This window comes from Tachyglossus aculeatus, chromosome 13, assembly GCF_015852505.1.
Source record: "Tachyglossus aculeatus isolate mTacAcu1 chromosome 13, mTacAcu1.pri, whole genome shotgun sequence".
Classification (NCBI taxonomy): domain Eukaryota; kingdom Metazoa; phylum Chordata; class Mammalia; order Monotremata; family Tachyglossidae; genus Tachyglossus; species Tachyglossus aculeatus.
The window spans coordinates 3,040,898-3,066,118 of record NC_052078.1 but is presented as its reverse complement, the minus strand read 5'-3'; the positions used below and the strand labels follow the sequence as shown (position 1 = coordinate 3,066,118).

General features: G+C 48.0%; 1 protein-coding gene across 1 annotated transcript in view; it reads left to right on the top strand.

Moving 5' to 3' along the window:
- The window catches only part of SMARCC1 (SWI/SNF related, matrix associated, actin dependent regulator of chromatin subfamily c member 1), a 117,989-nt gene that overhangs the window by 16,040 nt on the left and 76,728 nt on the right, over positions 1-25,221 (top strand). The window contains exons 4-11 of the mRNA XM_038755452.1: positions 1,204-1,323; positions 6,670-6,755; positions 9,951-10,032; positions 10,314-10,406; positions 12,618-12,687; positions 15,302-15,371; positions 17,852-17,927; positions 21,104-21,229. Of these exons, the coding sequence (XP_038611380.1) occupies positions 1,204-1,323; positions 6,670-6,755; positions 9,951-10,032; positions 10,314-10,406; positions 12,618-12,687; positions 15,302-15,371; positions 17,852-17,927; positions 21,104-21,229 (723 nt within the window). The remainder of the gene's footprint in view (positions 1-1,203; positions 1,324-6,669; positions 6,756-9,950; positions 10,033-10,313; positions 10,407-12,617; positions 12,688-15,301; positions 15,372-17,851; positions 17,928-21,103; positions 21,230-25,221) is intronic.

The following is a 25,221-nucleotide window of genomic DNA, read 5'->3' as shown; positions in this document are numbered from 1 at the left end:
TTTGAGCTGGGCGCGTTGGAAACGGTTTTAGGAAAGGAGCAAAATTGCTCTCCCGGGCACAGAGCTCGGCTCGGGCGACCCGTTCGCCAGCCAGCTCCTTTCTGAAACCACTTCGGGGCAAGAATAGTTCCTAAACCACTTAGCTTCAGTCCACCCTCTCCGAATGGCAAAACGTGTGAAAATTATCAGTCCAGAGAGCACCACCGTAGCCCTCGAGGCTGTTTCACCGCAAACTCGAACGTCTGTTAGCTCCGTTTCGGTTCGTGGGCCCGTGCCCCCCGATGCCCCTCTGTAGCCGTATGATATCATGAGTTTCTCTCAAATGCCCGGAAAATATAGAGGGAAGCTAACTAGGATACAGAGTGTAACCTCTCAAAAGACTTTGTTGGAAAATAAAGCGCTTCATTTATAAGTACCAGTTGTCAGCCGAGTTAATTGCCGCCTGGCTCTTTCCATGGGCGTATTGAAAAGCTCGCACGTTTAAGCAAATCAAAACTCGGGGAAAGTGCAGTCAGCTTTTACCACAATTGCCCTTTTCTAGAAAGCTCTCCCAGCGATTGGCCCGAACGCAGAATGAGTTCCGTCGGAGGCCCTAATGAGCGGGCCGCTTTTCAGTAATAGTCGACCTTGCAGCTGTTATTATCTGGCAATAGCACCAATCAGCCTGGCTTTTTGAAGCACTTAGTGAAATGGAAACAAACACCCCGGAATTGAAATGCCAGATTGTGCCCCGTAAGTCCGCCGGCTCCCGAAAGAAAGGCAGAGACGCGGTCGCGGAAGATGTTGTGAAATCAGCGTCGTGCGGTGACTGTTTCTGGCGTTTCTCCTGCTCGCGGGAACACTTCCCAAACGAGTGACTCTGTTTGTGCTTTTTCTTTGTTGTTGTTTTTTTTTTGCGCCTGTTGGTTAAACTCAAGGTGGGACTTCCCGCTCTCTGTCCTTGGCTCTCCCGGCCAAAATCGAACCGTTCGCATAGCCGCCGCGTGTCGATTGATGATTGGTCGCTCACTGGTATTTATCGATACGGAGTCGGACGGGAGGTCTCGGGAGGAGGTCCCGATCAGCTATTTTCCCCAGAGGAGGAAAGCCAGATTTTGCCATAACCAGTTATCCGAGCGTGTGCCTCCCCCTCCATCCCCTCGCAGTGGACCTTCTCTCCACCTGAGATCTGGCTGATTTTTAGGTCGTGTCTGTGTCTTACAGTACGTTCAAGCGGATGCTCCCACCAACAAGACGCTGGCCGGGCTCGTGGTGCAGCTTCTCCAGTTCCAGGAAGACGCTTTCGGGAAACACGTCACCAACCCTGCCTTCACCAAACTCCCTGTGAGTGTTCCGGAATAATAGTAATTACGGTATTGATTAAGCGCTTACTCTGGGGCAGGCACTGCACTAAGCGCTGGGGAATCCCAACAGGGATTTCCCTTTCAGCGGGGAACGTTGGCGATGATGATGATGATGGTAATAATAATGGTATTTAAATGCTCCCTATGTGCCAAGCACTGTTCTAAGGACAGGGTAATCAGGTTGTCCCACTTGGGGCTCACAGTCTTAATCCCCATTTTACAAATGAGGTAATTGAGGCCCAGAGAAGTTAAGTGACTTACCCAAGGTCACACAGCAGACAAGTGGCGGAGCCGGGATTAGAACCCACAACCTCTGACTCCCAAGCCTGTGTTCTTTCAACTGAGCCACACTGCCTCTTGTGAAACAAGAGGGTCGGGGACGCCGCCAAGTGAATCGAGCCTCTGTTTTGTTGTCCGTCTCCCCCTTCTAGACTGTGAGCCCACTGTTGGGTAGGGACCGTCTCTAGATGTTGCCAACCTGTACTTCCCAAGCGCTCAATACAGTACTCTGCACACAGTAAGTGCTCAATAAATACGATTGAATGAATGAATGACTGAGACTTAAATTGCTCGTGAATTAGCGTGTTCAATCAATCGTATTAAGCGCTTACCATGCGCAGAGCACTCTGCTAAGCACTTGGGAGAGTATACTACAACAGGGTCGGTAGACACGTTCCCAGCCCACGAAGAGCTTGGAGTTGAGTGTGTTTCAGGGTGCTTTTGTGTATTTACCGCGTCCCTGCTTTCGTGCCCATGGACTTTATCTTTCCACGTGTCTGTCTCCAGCTCCCCCCAACCCCATCCCCTCACCCCCTTATTCTTCGATTTGGAGACCTCTGAGGTTCAGGGAGCCCCCCTATCTATAACTCCCTCCCGGGAATTCTTTCCCAGTGCTCCGTCCCCGGCAGGCACTTAGTAAATACTGTTAATATCCGCTAAGATCGAACGCTAACTGTCACTGAGCTCAGGCTTCTAACCTGAACCCTGTCGATGCTCTTTATGGTTTCCTCGCCCGTCAAATGGAGATTAAATCGGATTCCCTCCTGCTTAGACTCTGAGCCTTCTCAGGGGCAGGGACTGCGTTCGCCCTGATTAGCCCCGTATCTCGAACGGCGCTTAACACAGACCACAGTTATTATCGTGATATTTTCCGAGCTTTTCTTTTCCAGGATTGTAGCCAAGCTACCCCCTCACCTCTCCCCTCCTGCTGTTTCCCCATACACTTTACCTTGCCCTCCGTCAGTCAATCGATGTTATTTACCAATCATCATCGTCAGTCGTATTTATTGAGCGCTTACTATGTGCAGAGCACTGTACTAAGCGCTTGGGAAGTACAAATTGGCAACCTATAGAGACAGTCCCTACCGAACAGTGGGCTCACAGTCTAAAAGGGGGAGACATTGAACAATCAATCAATCAGTGGCATCCATCCATCGTTCACTGCAGACAGAGCCCTGTACTTAAGCCCTTGGGAGCGTACAGCGCAACAGTAGAGAAGCAGCGTGGCGTAGTGGTTAGAGCCCCGGCGTCGGAAGGTCATGGGTTCTAATCCCTGCTGGATGACCTTGGGCAAGTCACTTCATTTCTCTGGCCCTCAGTTTCCTCTTCTGGAAAATGGGGATTGAGATTGTGAGTCCCACGCGGGACAGGAACTGATTTGCTTGTATCCCCCCACCAGCGCTTAGTACAGCGCCTGGCACATAAGAAGCTCTTAGCAAAGACCATTATTAGATTAATCAAATTAACAGAATTGGATGGCGCCTCCGAACCCTCGCCATTCTTAACCGCTGTTTCACCTCCGTGCCATCCATGCCCTCGGCCCTGTCGTTCCCCCGATTGAGAACTCCCTTCCCTCTCCTCATTCAAATCCCGGCTCCGCCACCCGCCTCCTGTGAGAGCCCAGGCCAGTCACTTGACTTCTCTGAGCCTCAGTTGCCGCCTCTGTAAAATGGGGCTTAAGCTGAGCCCCATTCATTCATTCACTTAGTATAGTGCCTGACAAATAGTAAGTGCTTATTCTATTTATTTTGTTAATGATGTGCATCTAGCTTTATTTCTATTTATTCTGATGACTTGACACCTGTCCACATGTTTTGTTTTGTTGTCTGTCTCCCCCTTCTAGACTGTGAGCCCACTGTTGGGTAGGGACCGTCTCTATATGTTGCCAACTTGTACTTCCCAAGCGCTTAGTACAGTGCTCTGCACACAGTAAGCACTCAATAAATACGATTGAATGAATGAATGAATTCAAGCGTGTTTATCGAGCGCTTACTGTGTGCAGAGCACTGTACTAAGCGCTTGGGAAGTACAAGTCGGTAACATATAGAGACGGTCCCTCACAGTGGATATGAACTATGCCCAACTTGACTTGCTCATATCTACCCTCGCGCTTAGTACAGTGGTGGGCACAGAGTAAGAGCTTGTCAAATACCATAAAACAAAACACACACACAAAAAAAAACAAACCCCGGATCAGAAATCTCTGCTGACTTCTCATCACCCCCCCAGTAGACGAGCAGGGGGTCCCTAGGTGGTAGGCGGAAGGGAGTGTTCTTGAGAAGTCGATCAATCGATGATATCTACTGAGCGCTTATTGTCAATCAGTCGATATTTATTGAGCGCTTATTGTGTGAAGAGCACTATACTAAGCACTTGGGAGAGTACAAAACAGTCGGTAGGAGCAGCGTGGCTCAGTGGAAGGAGCCCGGGCTTTGGAGTCAGAGGTCATGGGTTCAAACCCCGGCTCCGCCAATTGTCAGCTGTGTGACTTTGGGCAAGTCAATTAACTTCTCTGTGCCTCAGTATCTCATCTGTAAAATGGGGATTAAGACTGTGAGCCCCCCATGGAACAATCTGATCACCTCGTAACCTCCCCAGCGCTTAGAACAGTGCTTTGCTCATAGTAAGCGCTTAATAAATGCCACCATTATTATTATTTTTATTATTATGGTAGACATGATCTGTGCCTTCAGTCTAGAGGGGGCTACGGGCATGAAAATAACTTAAAGGTGGCTATGAACATAAAGTGCTATGGGGCGGGGGGAAAGAGTGAAAATCAAGGCGCATCAGGGGAACAGATTTAGATGGTCAACGCATCCCTCCCTTCCCTTCCCAGGATCACGTCAAGTCAAAGCAGAGGAGACTTTCTTTAATTAAGACCCCCCTCACCCTCCAATTTGGGAACTCATGAAATTTGGCTTTATCGTCATCATCAATCGTATTTATTGAGCACTTACTGTGTGCAGAGCACTGTACTAAGCGCTTGGGAAGTACAAGTTGGCAACATATAGAGACAGTCCCTACCCAACAGTGGGCTCACAGTCTAAAAGGGGAGACAGAGAACAAAACCAAACATACTAACAAAATAAAATAAATAGAATAGATATGTCTTTATCAAATCCAGGCTTCAAACAGTCTTCACCCATAGCAGAACGCAGTTAACAGTTGCCTCTCGGTTCTTCAACGTGTTGGGCCTGAACCAACCTTTATGGTGCTTGGCGTCTTTTCACAACCGTCTCAAGGAGGACTTAATAATAATAATAATAATGTTGGTATTTAAGTGCTTACTATGTTCTAAGCGCTGGGGGGGATACATTCATTCATTCAATTGTATTGAGCGCTTACTGTGTGCAGAGCACTGGACTAAGCGCTTGGGAAGTCCAAGTTGGCAACATAGACGGTCCCTACCCAACAGTGGGCTCACAGTCTAGAAGGGGGAGACAGAGAACAAAACAAAACGTATTAACAAAATAAAATAATTAGAATAAATATGTACAAATAAATAAATAAATAGAGTAATAAATACGTACAAACATATATACAGGTGCTGTGGGGAGGGGAAGGAGGAAAGGTGGGGGGGATGGGGGGGGATACAAGGTAATCAAGGTTGTCCCACGTGAGGCTCACAGTCTTAATCCCCGTTTCACAGATGAGGGAACTGAGGCACAGAGAAGTTGTGTGATTGGCCCAGAGTCACACAGCTAACAAGTGGCGGAGCCAGGATTAGAACCCATGACCTCTGACTCCCAAGCCCAGGCTCTTTCCACTGAGCCACGCTGCTTCTCTAATTGCCCTGGCGTTCTTGCCTCCCCGGGTTCTTTTTCCGAAGCTCCTGCTGGCTGGTTCCTCCTTCTCCCCTGATCATTTTTAGGGGGAAGTTTTCTCTCTCCCTTTTTGTACTTGCCTTTTTATCTCTCCCCATTTATTTTTATAGTATTTGTTAAGCTCTTACTATGTTCCAGGCACTGTACTAGGCGCAGGGGTACTAGTAATAATAATGATGGCATTTATTAAGTGCTTACTATGCGCAAAGCACTGTTCTAAGCACTGGGGAGAATACACGTGGGGCTCACAGTCTTCATCCCCATTTTAGATAGATGTAGATAGATCTAGATAGAGGTAGATTATCTATCTAGATAGGTAGATATCTAGATAGGTGTAGATTAGCTGGGATTTTAACCCATGACCTCTGATTTCAAAGCCCGGGGTCTTTCCACTGAGCCACGCCGCTTCTCCAAATGCTAAAGCTCAGCAGAGATAATAATAATAATAATAATGGCATTTATTAAGCGCTTACTATGTGCAAAGCACTAGACATATTTTTAGGCATGCGCCGTATTTTAAAAATAAGCTAGAGCTCCGTGCCACTGCGACCAGATTCTCTCCTCCTCTTTGAATAGAGTGCCTAAGGAGTCTTTATTGTCTCGACTACCCCTCGCTCCTTCCTTGGGACTGTCTTAATCCCCCTTTTGCGGAGGAGGAAACTGAGGCCCAGAGAAGACTGGAAGCCGTATGTGGGACGGGGCTACGCCCAACCCGATTAGCTTTTAATCTACCCCAGCTCTTAGAACAGTGCTTGACACACAATAAGTACTTAACAAATGCTGTTGTTAGTATTATTATGAAGTGAAGTGACCTGCCCAAGATCTCACAGCAGGAAAATTGCAGAAGCGGGATTAGAACTCATGACCTTTTCATTCCCAGACCCGGGCTCTACCCGCTATACCACGCTTCTTCCCTACAGATAAGGGAAGATAAGTGAACGCTCAGTGAATACCACTGGGGAAAGCACGGGGACCAAGCATTTTCTTTTTAAAGTTTGAGGCTGCGAAATCAATAGAAAAAAGTTGCCATGTTTGTGTGATACATCGCTGTATTTTCGGGAAATAAGCGATAACTCCTGCGGCAAAGTGGATACATCAGGACAAATAGTACTGTAATTGGTGTCATTCCTATTCAGATATTTTTGCATTCGGGGTTTCTTAGTGGAATGCATTTTTGCCATTTCTGTTTACCTTTCGCATAAATCCCTGTGTCTTGTTTCTAGGCAAAGTGCTTCATGGATTTCAAGGCTGGGGGTACCTTGTGTCATATCCTCGGAGCCGTTTACAAGTTTAAAAATGAACAGGGATGGTAAGTTCGCTGCTTGTTGTGTTGTTTTTGTTTGTCGTTTAAGTGATTCCTGGGTGCGCTGGGACAGATACAAAGTAGTCAGGTTGGACTTAGTCCCTGTCCCCCAAGGGGCTCACAAGTCTTAATCCCCGTTTTACAGACGAGGTTACAGAGGCCCAGAGAAATGAAGGGACTTGCCCAGGGTCACACAGCGGACAAGTGGGGAGGCCGGGATTAGAACCCGGGTCCTTCTGTTTTTTCCCAGGCCCATGTTCGAGCCACTGGGCCACGCTGCTTCTTAACCTTTGGCTTTTGGAGATTCTCTCGGCCCCTCTCGTTCTCTGCGGTTCAAGTTCTTGCCCCTCACCTTCCACAAACCACCTTTTCTCTCCGCCCCACATACCCCAAATAGCTGACATTGCAGTTGAAACAAAACAGCTTTGTCTAGCTTCCAGACATTTGCAAAAGCCTGCCCTGTCCGGTCCTCGCAAATCAGAACCCGTCCATTTCAGCCGCCTGGCATCCCCTTTATTGCTCCCGCTGACATCGCGTGATCTGAAAAGACCAGGAAGAAAGGCACCCTTCAGTTTAACTCTTGCCTGAAAGATTTCCGCCGTTTGGGAAAGCGACCCGAACCGGAGCCAAGTAGGTGATATCAGCCCTCGCTCGCGTGTTCCGCCCGGACCGCGGTGGACGTCACACCTGAGGGCAAAGAGGAAAACCGTCGAGTCTTGCGATACGGCCCTCGTGGCAAAAACGCAGAAATCCCAGATTCCTCTGTCTCACGCATTGCGTTTCTGGGACGAGGGCAGAGAGGAAAGCCAAAAGCAGGTTTAGCCGGCCGGGTGCCTAATCGTCTCTTTTCAGAGTTTTGGAGATGTAGGTGAGACCTCGACGTCTGGCTAAGGTTTCTGTCCTTAGTCGCCTTAAACCCAGCGGCCTTCTGTGTTTGCCAGACTTGTATTACACTGTAAACCACTGGTTTACGAAACGATTTTTAAACCCTTCTGGCTCAGGAATCGGATTAGACACTGCTGAAACGCGCCTTTCAGAGTTTTGGAGATGTAGGTGAGACCTCGACGTCTGGCTAAGGTTCCTATCCTTAGTCGCCTTAAACCCAGCGGCCTTCTGTGTTTGCCAGACTTGTATTACGCTGTAAGCCACTGGTTTACGAAACGATTTTTAAACCCTTCTGGCTCAGAAATCGGATTAAACACTGCTGAAACGCGCCAGTTAGAAGGGTCTGTAAAGAAACAACAATAATAATAATAGTGATGGCATTTATTAAGCGCTTGCTATGTGCAAAGCACTGTTCTAAGCGCTGGGGAGGTAACAGGGTGATCAGGCGTCCCACAGGGGGTTCACAGTCTTAATCCCCATTTTGCAGATGAGGTAACTGAGGCACGGAGAAGTGAAGTGACTTGCCCAGAGTCACCCAGCTGACAGTTGGCGGAGCCGGGATTTGAACCCACGACCTCTGGCTCCAAAGCCCGGGCTCTTTCCACTGAGCCACGCTGCTTCTCTAAATCATCATCAATCAATTCTCTAAATGTGCAATCCCATCCCATCCATTGCATTCGGCGGGGGCCGGAACCTCGACTGGTCACCGTCAGTAAATTTAATAATGACGGTATTTGCTAAGCGCTTACTATGCGCCCAGCACTGCATTTCCACCAGATTTCCCTTCCGAACCTTAGCCCCTGGATGGGGTAGGTGTGAATTAAATCGTGTATAAAGACAACCGCTCCCGAAGTTTAAATTCTAAAACTAAATCTGCACAGCTTGTGCGAAGTGGCCGTTCTGCCTTTCCGTTCTCCTCAGCTGTGGTTGACCTGCTGCTGTCCCTCTGAAAGGCTGAGAAGCAGCAAGGTGTAGTGGTTAGAGCACAGCACTGTACTAAGCGCTGTGGTTGATGCAAGCTAGTGTAGGTTGGACACAGTCCATGGGCCACGTGGGGCCCACCGTCTTAATCCCATTTAACAGATGAAGGAACTGAGAAACAGAGAATAATAATAGTAATGATGGTATTTTGTGTGGCACCTGGTAAGCGCTTAACAAATACCATCATTATTCTGTTATTATTGTTAAGCACTTACCGTGTGCCATCATCATCATCATCAATCGTATTTATTGAGCGCTTACTGTGTGCAGAGCACTGTTCTAAGCGCTTGGGAAGTACAGTTTGGCAACATATAGAGACAGTCCCTACCCAATAGTGGGCTCACACTCTACTAAGCGCTGGGGTGGATACAATCCAATCGGGTCGGACACAGTCCCTGTCCCACGTGGGGCTCACGGTCTCAATCCCCAGATGAGGTAACCGAGGCCCAGGGAAGTGAAGTGGCTTGCCCAAGGTCACACATCAGACCAGCGGCAGAGCCGGGATTAGAACTCATGACCCAACGTGGCGCAGTGGAAAGAGCCCGGGCTTTGGACTCAGAGGTCAGGGGTTCAAATCCCGGCTCCGCCACTCGTCAGCTGTGTGGCTGTGGGCGAGTCACTTCACTTCTCTGGGCCACGGTGACGTCATCTGGAAAATGGGGATGAAGACTGTGAACCCCCCCCGGGGGGACAACCTGATCACTTTGTATCCTCCCCAGCGCTTAGAACAGTGCTTTGCACATAGTAAGCGCTTAATGAAATGCCACTATTATTATTGACACCCAGGCCCGCGCTCTAACCACTATGCCACACCGCTTCTCGTCTCAAGTTAGAAGACGCACTGAGGCTTGACTCCTTCATCAGTCGTATTTATTGAGCGCCTACTGTGTGCAGAGCACTGTACTAAGCGCTTGGGAAGTACAAATTGGCAAAATATACAGTCTCTACCCAACAGTGGGCTCACCGTCTAAAAGGGTCACAGTCTAAAAGGGAGACAAGACTCCTTGTCTTGCAGTTTTCTGTTTTTTGGGGGATGGTGTTGATTTGGCCCCGATGTAGTATTTTCTCTTCCACGGGGAATTGTCTTAAGCAAAGTGGTAAAACACTGTGATGTGTTGGCCAAATGTTCATGCAAACAATGCCTCACACTCCCAGATGCTGTTGAGTAATCTCTGACTTTCTCGGGTGGTTAATCGTTTTCAGTCATTCATATTTACCCGATCAGCCGGGCCTTTGGGGGCCAAGATGAAAGGGGGGCGATCCCTCTGAAAACACCCCGGCGAAAGTGGAACCACCGCGTGCGTTGACGCGACCGATTTTCATTTTCCCTTTAAGGCGCAGATTTGACCTGCAGAACCCCTCCCGAATGGATCGCAACGTCGAGATGTTCATGAACATTGAGAAAACACTAGTACAGGCAAGGCCTTCGTTTTCCTCCAACGCACAGTAGATAAAACGCGGTCGTCTGCGGTCTCTCCCAAACGTGCACGTGCGTTCGCGTAAATCCTCGATTGAGCCGAGTGGGGAGATGCAGAAGCCAGGAGGCAAGGGGGTTTGGGGATTTGTGGGAGCAGAGCTGGATTTGCGCGGGGAGTTATTTTACCATTAATGAGTAGCCTTCGATAACGAGAGGCGGCTTAGGGTTTGAGATTTGTTGCTACGGTGCTCAGGTATTTCAAATTCTCTTTTCTCCTCCAGAATAATTGCCTGAGCAGACCTACCATCTACCTCATTCCAGATATTGAGCTGAAGTTGGCTAATAAGCTGAAGGACATTGTCAAACGGCATCAGGTAACGGATGGGGGATTTTTCCATCTTACCAAACCCCCCCTTTTTTTTGTAAATGGTATTAAGCATTTATTATGTGGCAAGCAACGGACCAAGAGCTGGGATAGATACAAGCTAATCAGGTTGGGCGCCGTCCACGTCCCACGTGGGGCTCACGGCCTTAATCCCCATTTTACAGATGAGGAAACTGAGGCCCAGGGAAGTTAAGGGACTTGCCCGTGATGACACAGCAGACAAGTCGTGGAGCCAGGAGCAGAACCGAGGTCTGGGCTCTACCCACTAAACCACGCTGCTTCTAACCCGCGGTCCTTTTCAAGGACCGGTTTTGCCCCGTATATTAGCTCGCTTGAAAAGGGATGATTTTTGTCTCCTAAAGACTCTCCACCCTGGCAGTGGGAAGAAGTTATTTGATTATGGGATGTATCGTAAAGAGGAACGCTTCATCGGGGTCGGTCCCTGCGGAAATGCCCAGGGAGATGGTTTTCAAGATAATCATTACTCCAACGGGGCAATTGGATCGTATTCAAAGCCCCACAGCAAATAACCTGCAATAACTTGAGAAGCAGCGTGGCTCAGTGGAAAGAGCACGGGCTTTGGAGTCAGAGGTCATGGGTTCAAATCCCAGCCAATTGTCAGCTGTGTGACTTTGGGCAATTCACTTCACTTCTCTGGGCCTCAGTTCCCTCATCTGTAAAATGGGGATGAAGACTGTGAGCCCCCCGTGGGACAACCTGATCACCTTGTAACCTCCCCGGTGCTTAGAACAGTGCTTTGCACATAGTAAGCGCTTAATAAATGCCATTATTATTATTATTATTATAACCAGCATAGACTCCGAGGCACAGTTGCTATTTCCTCCAAGTCTCCCTTTAATTTGCATTTGTAAAAAAAAAAAAAAAAAGCCCAAAAAAAGCAATTTTTGACCGGCCCGATCCACGGTGTCCACGTTCCCATTTAGCTGTGCCTACTCTCCCCTTCTCCCACCATCCCACTTTAATCAATCAATCAATGGTATTTATTGAGGGCTTACTATGTGCAGAGCACTGTACTAAGCGCTTAGGAGAATACAACAGAATTAGCAGGCACTTCCTCCCAGATGTCCCCCTTCTCCCTAAGCTAAGCGGATAAAAGCATCCGCTTCTGGTGATGCATTTAAACCTTCCCGGAGCGCCTGCACTCTGTTCGTTCTGCAGATATCTCTCCTCAGTTCCTTTCTTAAATCGGTCCTGCCGTTCCTGTTGGACGCAGGAAGGGAGACACAATTTTGAGTTTCCAAACTCTTAATCCACGCCCTCCTCCCTCCCCTCGCCGATCCTCGGGCTTGTCGTCTCGTCCCTCCCGCCTCCAGCGTGAAAGCTTTCACCAGTGAAAAAGCCAGGGATGCCTTTGAAAAACAACTCCACAGCCTCTTGGAAAATCCCTCCCACCTCTTCATTTGATTGAGATTTCCCGGTCCTGGAGGACAGGGCTCCGATATTGTTTTTATGTCAGTTCCGCGCGGCAGGCGGTGCTGTGAAATTTGCAATTAGGCTTTTCCCTTCGTAGTGCCCCTGATTCCTGTCGTTTACCCCACTTACGCTCCCTCCGTCCCGGCAGTAAGGACTCCCGGCTCTTGGAACAGTCGAGCCTGGGAAGTCGGAAAATTCCCCTCAGCGAAGGGGTTACGAAATGGACCGAACCAGTAATAGTAAATCGGAAGCCGTCTTTAATTAATGGGGTAGGAGGTCCCCAGAGGTGCTTTCTATTGTAAGCTTTTAAAATGCAGTATTCTCCCCGGGGTTTCTCTGAATTATAGTTATCTGTACAGGGGGTTTCCCGAGCGAGCCCTCGTTGAAATAATCAGGGAGAAAAGTTCAGTTAACCAGCAGGTGCTTGTTTAAGAAACCCAAATAATCATTGTTTAAGTAAAGTAGGCATGGTCCCAATGAACGTAGCTACCGAGCTACTGCCGCGTAACTACGTATTTTTATATGCACTCAGTCACCACGCCCCCTCCTACCTCACCTCCCTGATTTCATTCATTCATTCAATCAATCGTATTTATTGAGCGCTTACTGTGTGCAGAGCACTGGACTAAGCGCTTGGGAAGTCCAAGTTGGCAACATCTAGAGACGGTCCCTACCCAACAGCGGGCTCACAGTCTAGAACATAGCGTTGGGGTTTTCAGAGCGCCGCGTGATTCAGTTGGCATTCTCACCGTGCTCTGTTTTCTAGGGAACCTTCACCGACGAGAAATCAAAAGCCTCCCACCACATTTATCCTAACCCTACCTCACCGGATGACGGTAAGTCAGCCCTCTGGGAAACTCCAATCCCTCAGTAGCCAGGGGACGTTCCCAAACGCTTTCATCCGTAGTCTTCCGGAGGGCCGCACCGCTTTTCCGGGGGGGCCACTGGCAGCATTTCACATTACCCTGCCCGTCTCTAGATGGTACGTTCATTGTGGGCAGGGAGTTTGTCCCTTCTATTGTTCTCTTCAACTCTCCCAAGCGTTTAGTACAGTGCCCTGCAATCAATCAATCAATCAATCGTATTTATTGAGCGCTTACTATGTGCAGAGCACTGTACTAAGCGCTTGGGAAGTACAAATTGGCAACATATAGAGACAGTCCCTACCCAACAGTGGGCTCACAGTCTAAAAGGGGGAGACAGAGAACAAAACCAAACATACTAACAAAATAAAAGAAATAGAATAGATATGTACAAATAAAATAAATAAATAAATAGAGTAAAAAATATGTACAAACATATATACACACAGTAAGCGCTCAGTAAATATGATTGGCTGACTCCGAGACGAGCTGGGTCCCCCCGCTCAGCTTGTGGTTCCGGGAATCAGCAGATTGGGGAGAAGGAGAATAATAATAATGACAGTGGTATTTGTTAAGCGCTTATTCATTCATTCAGTCGTATTTATTGAGCGCTTACTGTGTGCAGAGCACTATACTAAGCGCTTGGGAAGTCGCTTACCATGCGCCAAGCACTGTTCTAAGTGCCAGGGTGGATACGAGGTCATCACGTCGTCCCACGTGGGGCTCACAGTCTTAATCACCATTTTCCAGATGAGGGAACTGAGGCCCAGAGAACCCAAGGGACTTGCCCAAGGCCACACAGCAGACCAATAAAGCACTCCATTTTTTGTTCATCTGTTTTTTGGTGGAGGGGGTGGGCTGGTGGTTTGTTTAGAAGTGGCCATGTTAATTCTGTAATTAAAGTGCCTTCCATTTCATCTGTCCATTTACATTTAGTCATTGCCTCTCATCCAAAGTCCACCTCACCTCCTCTGTGCTCTGCACACAGTAAGCGCTCAATAAATACGATTGATGATGATGGATGAGTCACCTGACACAGTGGACAGAGCCCGGGCTTGGGAGTCGGAAAGTCACGGGTTCTAATCCTGCCACCTCCACTTGTCTGCCTTGTGTGGCCTTAACCAAGTCACTTCACTTCTCTGGGCCTCAGTTCCCTCATCTGTCAAATGGGGCTTAAGACTGTGTGCCCCACGCGGGACAAGGGACTGCATCCAGTCCAATTTGCTAGTGCTTAGTACAGCGCCTGACACATAGTAAGCGTTGAACAAATGCCACAATCATTGTTGTTATTTGGTGTAACTAAAATGTGGCGGGCAGGAGCACGGCAGCCTGAGCGCGAAAATAAAATCCCTGTAGGGACGTGGCTGCTAAAAGGATTAGGCATCACAGGGAAGCTGAAATCGAATTTTCCAGCACGTTACTCCTGTCCCCCTCTCCATCCCCACTGATGGAGAGGTAAATCTGTAATATGTATTCTGTAATCTGTAAATCTGTAATATGTAGTAATCTGTAATCTAATAATAAATCTGTAGTATGTACAGATTTATTACTCTATTTTACTTGTACATATCTATTCTATTTGTTTTATTTTGTGAATATGTTTGGTTTTGTTCTCTATCTCCCCCTTCTAGACTGTGAGCCCACTGTTGGGTAGGGACTGTCTCTATATGTTGCCAACTTGGACTTCCCAAGCGCTTAGTCCAGTGCTCTGCACACAGTAAGCGCTCAATAAATACGATTGATTGTTTGATTGACAAAGAATTGCAGAAAGATTAATCCCTAGCGGGGATAGGCTTTCCTCCGTGGAAGCTGGGTTTCGGAGGACTCCCGTGCTAGAAAATGCCGACGACCCAGCATGCCAGCCAGGCTGTACCTCTTGTCCTTCTTTAAGGTCCAAACTAGCTGGAACCCACATTTACCTGGAGGGCTTGGGTTTTTGCAGCGGGGCTCAATCAATCAATCAGTCGTATTTATTGAGCGCTTACTGTGTGCAGAGCACTGGACTAAGTGCTTGGGAAGTCCAAGTTGGCAACATCTAGAGACGGTCCCTACCCAACAGTGGGTTCACAGTCTAGAAGCGGGAGACAGAGAACAAAACCAAACATATTAACAAAATAAAAGAAATAGAATAAATATGTACAAGTAAAATGAATAAATAAATACAGTAATAAATCTGTACAAACATATATACATATATACAGGTGCTGTGGGGAAGGGAAGGAGGTAAGGTGGGGGGAATGGAGAGGGGGACGAGGGGGAGAGGAATATCAGTGATGATGGTGATAAAATCTCTAAGGAAACCCTTTTTTTTAGTCATTTCATTTGATGCTTTTCTCCCTCTCTCCTCTCTCCTCCCTTCCTCTGTCCCCCTTTTCTCTCTCCCCCTCTCCCTTTCTCTTCTCTCTCCTCTATCTCTCCCCCCCTCACATTCTCCCCTTTCTCTCCCCCCTCTCTCTCTCTCTCGCTCTTTCTCATCTCTTAATTAGAGGTGGTGGAAACCTCACCCCTCTCCGTCGTTAAAAATGGAAGGCCCTATGTTAAGCGGCTTCGTCTGAAAGTCTAATCTGATGGTTTTTCTCTCTTACAGAAGAGTGGTTGAGACCTGTGATGAAAAAAGATAAGCAGGCGCTCGTTCACTGGGGGTTTTACCCAGACAGGTAATGTCGCCGGACGCAAGGGCCGTATTCTCCGAGTTCATAAAAAGCTCTCCGGAAAAGCGACCCGAGAGTTAAATTGTGTTTTTTGGAAGCTCAGTGTCAGAAGGGTTTCCCCCTCTGCCATCTTAGCCGGATGAATTAGCCCCCTCCCTGGCTTTATTGAGTCTTTCTGTCTTGGCAGTGAACTGCCTTTTTGCTCTGCATCTGTGCCCGAGTGGAGCGAACCCTCCTGGGATACTCTCTAGATCAAAATCAAAGCCATCTCAGCCGAATCTTGCCCAAAACGGTTCCCTTCCCTTCCAGGCCTCGGATTTGGTGGGTTCCCTGGATCCCAAAGGATCCCTCCGGTTTGGGTTGGTTCCTTTTTTGGAGGTGAAGGAAAGACACAGAGTGCTTTCGCTGTCTGCCGTCCTGCCTCGGTGTCTCGTGCGGCTACAAGAGCCAAACTGTTGATGCGGTTTTTTCATCCTAGCACAGGCTTCACGTCACTTGATGACGTAAAACGGCACCCCAAATTAGAGGCTTCTTAATCGGAGGCCAGCAAAAAAAAAGATGACACCGCTACCGTGTCTTTCCGAAGTCATTCCTTAAAAGGGCCATTAAGGAGACGCTTCAATCCTAGGCAAACTGCATCTGGAATTTTGATGGAGAGATTTAATTGAGAACATTGCCCACTGCGGTCTCTTCACCCGTTACACTCCTCCGTTAGATTTCAGTCAGTCAACCACTAGTATATATTGAGCGCGAACTATGTGCAGAGCGCTGTACCGAGCCCTTGGGAGAGCCTCCCCACCCCGACAACACTTATGTCCCTCCCTGGAATTTATTTATATTAATGTCTGTCCCCACTTTTAGACTTTAAGCTGGTTGTGGGTCGGGAATTTGTCTGTTTATTGTTGCATGGCACTCTCCCAAGTGCTGTGCACACAGTAAGCGCTCAGTAAGGACGATTGAATTCATTCATTCATTCAGTCATATTTATTGAGCACTTACTGTGTGCAGAGCACTGTACTAAGCGCTTGGGAAGTCCAAGTTGGCAACATCTAGAGACGGTCCCTGCCCAACAATCAATCAGTCAATCAATTGTATTGAGCGCTTACTGTATGCAGAGCACTGTACTAAGCGCTTGGGAAGTACAAGTTGGCAACATATAGAGACAGTCCCTACGCAACAGTGGGCTCACAGTCTAAAAGGGGGGGACAGAGAACAAAACCAAACATACTAACAAAATAAAACAGAATAGATATGTACAAGTAAAATAAATAAATAAATAGAGTAATAAATACGTACAAACATATATACATATATACAGGTATATATACCCAACCCAACCCAACAACGGGCTCACAGTCTAGAAGGGGGAGACAGACAACAAATCAAAGCATGTGGACAGGTGTCAAGTCGTCAGAACAAATAGAATTAAAGCTAAATGCTCATCATTAACAAAATGAGCAGAATAGTAAATATATACAAGATTGAATGAATGAATGAGTGCATTACCACAGTTAGCAGATGCTTTCCCTGCCCTTAACGAGCTTACGGTCTAGAGATTCGTCCCAAGAGTCTCTCAAGCGCTTAGTAAAGTGCCCCACACACACAATGCAGCTCTCAATAAATGCCACTTGTGCGGCTGAGTTTGTACTTGAAAATGATGAGCCGCAGCGATTTGGGGAGGTGATCAGAGCGTGTTCGGCCCAACAGCTCACCTCAAGTTTCCGAAAAGCCGGCGATGAATCCAGTGTAGCCCCTGAATGAACCTTCCCTTGGGTAGATGGGCCTAAAGCAAAGGCCAGCGAACCTGGGGGGTGAAAGTTAAGACGTTTGTCTCTGCCGTCAGAGAAGCCTAGGTTTGCCCAGGCCGAATCCTTAGGGATCCGGCTCACTTCACCCGTCGAGGGTCCTTCTGAACGTTTCCCTTTTCCGCCATTTGAAGGAAATTCATTCATTCGATTGTATTTTCTGAGTGCTTACTGTGTGCGCTTGGGAAGTACAAGTTGGCAACATCTAGAGACGGTCCCTACCCAACAGCGGGCTCACGGTCTAGAGGGAAATGTCCGTTGCAGTTGGCCACCCGGTAACGTGACCGTTCACAATCCACGCCCCGGCTGAGTTAAGGTGTAGGTTTAAAGTGGTGTAGTGGATGGCAACGTGGAGTTGGACACCACCCGTCACCACGGACGTGACGGAATCTGGTTCGGCGGAGGAGCCGTCAGGAAGCGGATGCGTTGAGAATTCATCGTGCGGTCAGGGTTCCCCTGGAGATGCGGTTGACGAGCCATCCTTCGGCGTGCGTCCCACCGACTGTCCTTAAGATGATGCCGCTTCACAGCGCCGGACCCAAAAAATCCGCGTGCCGACGGAAATAACTCAATTCGGCCCGCTCTCCGGGCTATTCCGGGAGCGGGCGGTTTCTGGGGAATTTCTGGGGGTTGAGCCATCTGGAAGGCCCACCTGTTTTTCCATTTCTGACTCCCCCGCAGCTACGACACTTGGGTTCACGCTAGCGATATCGACGCGGAAATCGAAGACCCTCCAATCCCGGAAAAGCCGTGGAAGGTGAGAAGACCCCGTGTCCGGTTCTCTTCCACTTTCGGCTGCAAAGGTTTCCCCTCTCCTCAGGCACCCCCCGGGTCATCTCGTTTGTTCTGAGAGAATCCGTGCACTCGGGGGTGGGCAATAATAATGGTGGTATTTGCTAAGCGTTTATTATGTTATATTATTATTACTCTGCACATAGTAAGCGCTCATTAAATACGATTGATGATGATGATGATGATTATGTGCCAAGCACTGGGGTAGATACAAGGTCATCGGGTTGTCCCACGTGGGGCTCACGTCCTTCATCCCCATTTTACAGGTGAGGGAACTGAGGCCCAGAAAAGTGAAGTGACTGGCCCAAAGTCACACAGCTGACAAGTGGCGGAGCCGGGATTAGAACCCACGACCAAGAGGGGTCAATCACTCAGTCAGTGGTATATATTGAGCACCTCCCGTGTGCAGAGCCCTGTACTAAGTGCTTGGAAGAGGACGGACATGGTAGACTTTTTCCCTGCCCACAACAGGCTCACCCGCTAAGTGCTTACTTTGTGCCAAGCACTGTCCTAAGCACTGAGGGGCCTACAAGATCATCGGTTAGGACACAGACAGCCCCCCACCCTAGACTCTAAACTCACGTGTCTATTTATAGTTGTATTGCATTCTCCCAAGCGCTCAGTCAGTCAATCGTATTTCTTGAGCGCTGACTCGCTCCCTCTATAATGATGATGATGGCATTTATTAAGCGCTTACTATAGCGCTGGGGAGGTTACAGGTGATCAGGTTGGCCCACGGAGGGCTCCCAGTCTTCATCCCCATTTTACAGAAGAGGTAACTGGGGTCCAGAGAAGTGAAGTCCCACAGCTGACAGTTGGCGGAGCCGGGATTTGAACCCATGACCTCGGACTCCAAAGCCCGGGCTCTTTCCACTGAGCCACGCTGCTTCTCTGCTTCCCTTTATGTTCCTCCCTCCCATCCCCACAGCACTTACTGATATAGCTGTCATTTATTTATTTGCATCGATGACTGTCTCCCCCTTCTAGACCGTAAGCTCGTTGTGGGCAGGGAATGTGTCTGCTTATTTTTGTGTCATGCTTTCCCAAGCGCTTCGCCCGGTGCTCCGCACACAGTAAGCGCTCCATAAATACGATTGAACGGATAAATGCTTACAGTGCACTCACCATGGTAAATACATCGGACCTCACTTTACTAAGGTACAGTGCTCTGCACGCAGCAGGCGCTCAAGAAATGCAGCTGACGGAGCGTAAAGAAATAATTTGTAATGTAAAAACGCCACGGGGGCGAATACCAAATGCCCAAAACTTACCCATGGAAGGGTAGAGGCCCAGGAGATCCATTGGCTCAGTGGAAAAGAGCCCGGGCTTTGGAGTCAGAGGTCATGGGTTCAAATCCCGGCTCCGCCAATTGTCAGCTGTGTGACTTTGGGCAAGTCACTTCACTTCTCTGGGCCTCAGTTACCTCATCTGTAAAATGGGGTTGACTGTGAGCCCCCTACGGGACAACCTGATCACATTGTAACCTCCCCAGTGCTTAGAACAGTGCTTTGCACATAGTAAGCGCTTAATAAATGCCATCATTATTGTTATTATTATGAGCTGAGCGAAAGCGGTAACCTCTTTCTCCCTTCAAAAGTAGTAGCAGGGGATTTAGGAATCCGGGTCACAAACTCCCACTCCTCAGAGACTAGATTCTCCCAGCTTTTCCGAGCCCCAGTAGATCTGGCTGCCGCATATATTGCCGGAGGAAGAAAGGTAATCGAATTTGGAGAGCCACTTGACTGCCTAATATATTGCCAGGGGAAAAAAGGTAATCGAAATTACTCTCTAGTCTATCAATCAATCGTATTTATTGAGCGCTTACTGTGTGCAGAGCACTGTACTAAGCGCTTGGGAAGTCCAAGTTGGCAACATATAGAGGCAGTCCCGACCCAACAGTGGGCTCGCAGTCTAAGCCCCCAGTGCTTAGGACAATGCTTGGCACATAGTAAGCGTTCAGCAAATACCATCATCACTGTTACTTCTCTCAGCATGCTGAAGCCTTTAGAACTGCTGTGCCCCGCCAAAAAAAAACAACAAAATTTATTTCAGAAATCCCTTTGATTAATGCCCATTCTCTTAACCCATTAAGAGAAGCAGTGCGGGTCAATGGAAAGAGCGTGGGTTTGGGAGTCAGAGGTCCTGGGTTCAAGGCTTCCCAAGGGCTTACAGTGTACAGTGCTTTGCACACAGTAAGCGCTCAATAAATACCATTGAATGAATGAATGCCTCAGTTCTCTCATCTGTAAAATGGGGATTAGGACTGTGAGCCCCCTTTGGGACAACCTGATCACCTTGGAACCTCCCCAGCGCTTAGAACAGTGCTTTGCACATAGTAAGCGCTTAATAAATGCAATCGTTATTATTATTATTATTATCCCGGCTCCACCAATTGTCAGCTGGGTGACTTTGGGCAAGTCACTTCACTTCTCTGGGCCTCAGTTCCCTCATCTGTCAAGTGGGGATGAAGACGGTGAGCCCCCCGTGGGACAACCTGATCACCTTGGAACCTCCCCAGCGCTTAGAACAGTGCTTTGCACATAGTAAGCACTTAATAAATGCTATCATTATTATTATCATTATTAAGAGAAGCAGTGCAGCTCAATGGAAAGAGCGCGGGTTTGGGAGTCAGAGGTCATGGGTTCAAATTCCCGGCTCCGCCAATGGTCAGCCGGGTGACTTTGGGCAAGTCACTTCTCTGTGCCTCTGTTCCCTCATCTGTAAAATGGGGATGAAGACTGCGAGCCCCACGTGGAACAACCCGCTCACCTTGTATCCTCCCCAGCGCTTAGAATGCTGCTGTGCACATAGTAAGCGCTTAACAAATGCCATCATTATTATTATTTATTATAAAATGGTTTAGTTTTTTGTGGGCTCCCCGCCCACCCCCCGTTCTGGCCCCTTTCCCTCGGAGCTGTGGCGTCTTCCAAGTGGCACGGTTTTTCAGGAATCACTCCGGGCCTCCCGCCGTTCCTCCAAAGCGGGTTCCAAGTGCGAAGGAGCGGAAACGCGTTGGTAGGAGGTGGTCGTTAGCTCAGCCGGAGGGAGGGATCGTCCTAGGGTCGATCCGTTGCCGGACCGTCGGCCCGAGCAAGATTCCGATTCCTCCCGGAAAAGCGTGCCGCTGCCTTTGGGTTTCAGGTGCAGGCCAGGTGGATCTTGGACACCGATAACTTCAACGAGTGGATGAACGAGGAAGATTACGAAGTGGACGAGAACAAGAAGCCCGTGAGCTTTCGCCAGCGCATTTCGACCAAGAACGAAGAGGTGGGGGTCTTTTGACTTTTTTCGTTTTCCCCCGTGGCTTATTGTCTTCTGTATTTCCGAGTTTCTAAGTGGGGAGAATTCCCAAGGACACGGACACGTGATGGAGTTTAGTCACCAGTGGGTCAGGGAATACTTGCAGTGATCATTACCAGCTTTGACATTAATGTCCTGTCGTCGAGCCCGAGGTCTTAGGACCCGACTGGTCAATTAGCGAATCAAACTGGGGTCTGAAGTTGGCTGTAATAATAATAATAATAATAATAATAATAATAATAATAATAATAGCATATGTTAAGCGCCTTCTATGTGCAAAGCACTATTCTAAGCGCTGGGGGATACAAGGTGATCACGTTGTCCCACGTGGGGCTCACAGTCGTAATCTGTTAGTCTTAATAGTTACGCGACCCCCCAAGCAGACTGAGCCCCCTCGTTCCTCTCCCCTCCATCCCCGCTGCCTTACCTCCTTCCCCTCCCCACAGCTCCTGTATATATGTATATATGTTTGTACGTATTTATTACTCTATTTTATTTGTACATATTTATTCTATTTATTTTATTCTGTTAATATGTTTTTGTTTTGTTCTCTGTCTCCCCCTTCTAGACTGTGAGCCCACTGTTGGGTAGGGACCGTCTCTATGTGTTGCCAACTTGTACTTCCCAAGCGCTTAGTACAGTGTTCTGCACACAGTAAGCGCTCAATAGATACGATTGAATGACTGAATGAACATATAGAGACGGTCCCTACCCAACAGCTCTGCACACAGTAAGCACTCAATGAATGCGATTAAATGAATAAATGTATATGTGTTTGTACGTATTTATTACTCTATTTTATTTGTACATATTTATTCTATTCTGTTGCCATCTTGTACTTCCCAAGCGCTTAGTACAGTGCTCTGCACACAGGAAGCACTCAATAAATACGATTGAATGAATGAATGAATCCGTTTTACAGATGAGGTAACTGAGGCTCAGAGGAGTTAAGTGACTTACCCATGGTCACACAGCAGACGTGTGGCGGAGCCGGGATTTGAACCCATGACCTCCGACTCCCAAGACCGGGCTCTTACCACTGAGCCACGTTGCTTCTCCCATGAAAGCCAACTTGTACCTCCCAAGCGCTTAGTACAGTGCTCTGCACACAGTAAGCGCTCAATAAATACGATTGATGATGATGAAATGAAATGAGTGTAAGCTGTAATGAAATAAGCTTTCAGCCTCGCCTTCCAGAACTGAGAATCAATCAATCAATTGTATTTATTGAGCGCTTACTCTGTGCAGAGCACTGTACTAGGCGCTTAAGAAGCAGCATCGACCCGTGGCTAGAGCCCGGGCTTGGGAGTCTGTAGGTCATGGGTTCTAATCCCGACTCTACTCTTGTCTGCTTTACGACCGTGGGCCAGTCACTTCACTTCCGTGTGCCTCAGTTACCTCGTCTGTAAAATGGGGATCAAGGCTGTGAGCCCCATGCGGGACAGGGGCTGTGGCCAACCCAATTTGCGGGTTTTCCCCCCCAGCGCTTAGTACAGTGCCTGATATGGAGCCAGAGCTTAATAAATACCACAATTATTGTTGTTGTTATTATTATTAATTCCCTGACGCTCCCGATTCTCAAAACTGGCCTGCAGCAGTTGATGTTTCACTTTTCGATCGTTCTGGCTCTAGGAGTGATGATGATGATGAGGTACGACAGAATCCTGTTGAATCTGCAGGCAAAATATTCACGACTGAGTAGATAATTTCATGGTCATGGTCATTTCTCTTTTTTTAACTTAATCTAATAGACAACGCTTTTTTTATGTTACATTTTAGACTGTTCCCCTGCTGTGTTTCAGCTAAATCAAACTATGGTATTTACTGAGTGCTTGCTGTGTGCAGAACACTGTCGTAATAATAATAATGAGGGCGTTTGTTAAGCACTTACATTGTGCACAGCACTGTGGCAAGCGCTTGGATGAAGGCGGTACGACAGAATCGGTCGACACGTTCCCTGCCCACGATGAGTCTGAGGGAAAGATCCATTTTATCAATCGGTATCGAGTGCTTATTGTGTGCAGAGCACTTGTCCTAAACCCCCCTTCCCTCACCCCTGCCCACGTTGAGCTCACAGTCTGAGGGAAAGATCCATTTTATCAATCAGTCAGTCATTATTGAGCGCTTACTATGTGCAGAGCACTGTCCTAAACCCCCCTTCCCTCCCTCCTGCCCACGATGAGGTCACAGTCAGAGGGAAAGATCCATTTTATCAATCAGTCAGTCATTATTGAGCGCTTACTGCGTGCAGAGCGCTGTCCTAAACCCCCCTTCCCTTCTGCGTCTCCCAAACTTCTTCCCTTCGCTCTCCACCCCTTCCCAGCCCCGCTGCACTTAGGGCCATACCTGGAATTTATTCATTTGTACTGATGTCTGTCTCTCCCCTTCTAGACTGTAAAATCATCGTCATCGTCATCATCAATCGTATTTATTGAGCGCTTACTGTGTGCAGAGCACTGTACTAAGCGCTTGGGAAGTCCAAGTTGGCAACATAGAGAGACAGTCCCAACCCAACAGTGGGCTCACAGTCTAAAAGGGGGAGATAAATGCCTTTATTACTATTAGTGTGTGTGTGTGTGTGTGTGTGTGTGTGTGTGTGTGTGTGTGTGTGTTTTATTTGTGGGGTTGTGCCAGAAGAAGCAGTGTGGCTCAATAGAAAAGCCCGGGCTTGGGAGTCCAGAGGTCATGGGTTCGAATCCCAGCACTGCCAATTGTCAGCTGAGTGACTTTGGGCGAGTCGCTTCACTCCTCTGGACCTCAGTTCCCTCATCTGGAAAATGGGGGTGATGATTGTGAGCCCCACATGGGACCACTTGATCACCTTGTATCCTCCCCAGCGCTTAGAACGGTGCTTGGCCCATAGTAAGTGCTTAACAAATGCCATTATTATCATTATTATTATTATTATTATTATTATTATTATTATTGTTATCCGGAGACGATCTTACCCCCCCCGAGGACGGCCAGGCTGGGGCAGGGAGGGTGATTTGTTTGGTTTTCCTTCAGAATAAATACTGCCACACGTCGTCGGAAACAGGGCACGATGTTTTCAGGTTCATTTTTGTAACTTGTCACACTGTATAGTTATATGTGCATATAGCTATAATTCTATTTATTCTGACGGTCTTGACACCTGTCTACATGTTTTGTCGTCTGTTTCCCCTTCTAGATTGTGAGCCTGTTGTTGGGTAGGGACCGTCTCTTTATGTTGCCGCCTTGCACTTCCCAAGCGCTTAGTCCATCATCATCATCATCAATCGCATTTATTGAGCGCTTACTGTGTGCAGAGCACTGGACTAAGCGCTTGGGAAGTACAAGTTGGCAACATCTAGAGACGGTCCCTACCCAACAGTGGGCTCACAGTCTAAAAGGGGGAGACAGAGAACAGAACCAAACGTACTAACAAAATAAAATAAATAGAATAGGTATGTACAAGTAAAATAAATGGAGTAACAAATATGTACAAACATATATACATATGTCCAGTGCTTTGCACACAGCAAGCGCTCAATAAATACGATTGAATGAATGAATGAATGAAAGCTTGTGGTTGGCAGGGAATGTGTCTGTTTGTCGTTGTGTTGTACTCTGTGTTGTATTGGCAGAGGGATGGTATCCAACCTGATGAACTTGTATCTACCCCAACGCTTTGAGCAGTGCTTAGCAGATAGGAAGCACTTAATAATTACCATATTACCATTTCGTTATTATTCGGAGTCCCCCTCCATGCCTGGTCATGCCCATCCTTCTCCTCGTCCGGAATTCCATGGGCCTCGCCAGTAAGGAACGGCGCCTGGCGTTCCCAGGATTTGTCCATTGCTCCCCTCCGAGCTCTCCCCAAACTCCAAAGTCGTCAACGACAAGGGCAGGGAATGTGTGTGTTTACTGTGAAGGGGCCCGGGCTCTGGAGTCAGAGGTCATGGGTTCAAATCCCGGCTCTGCCAATTGTCAGCTGGGTG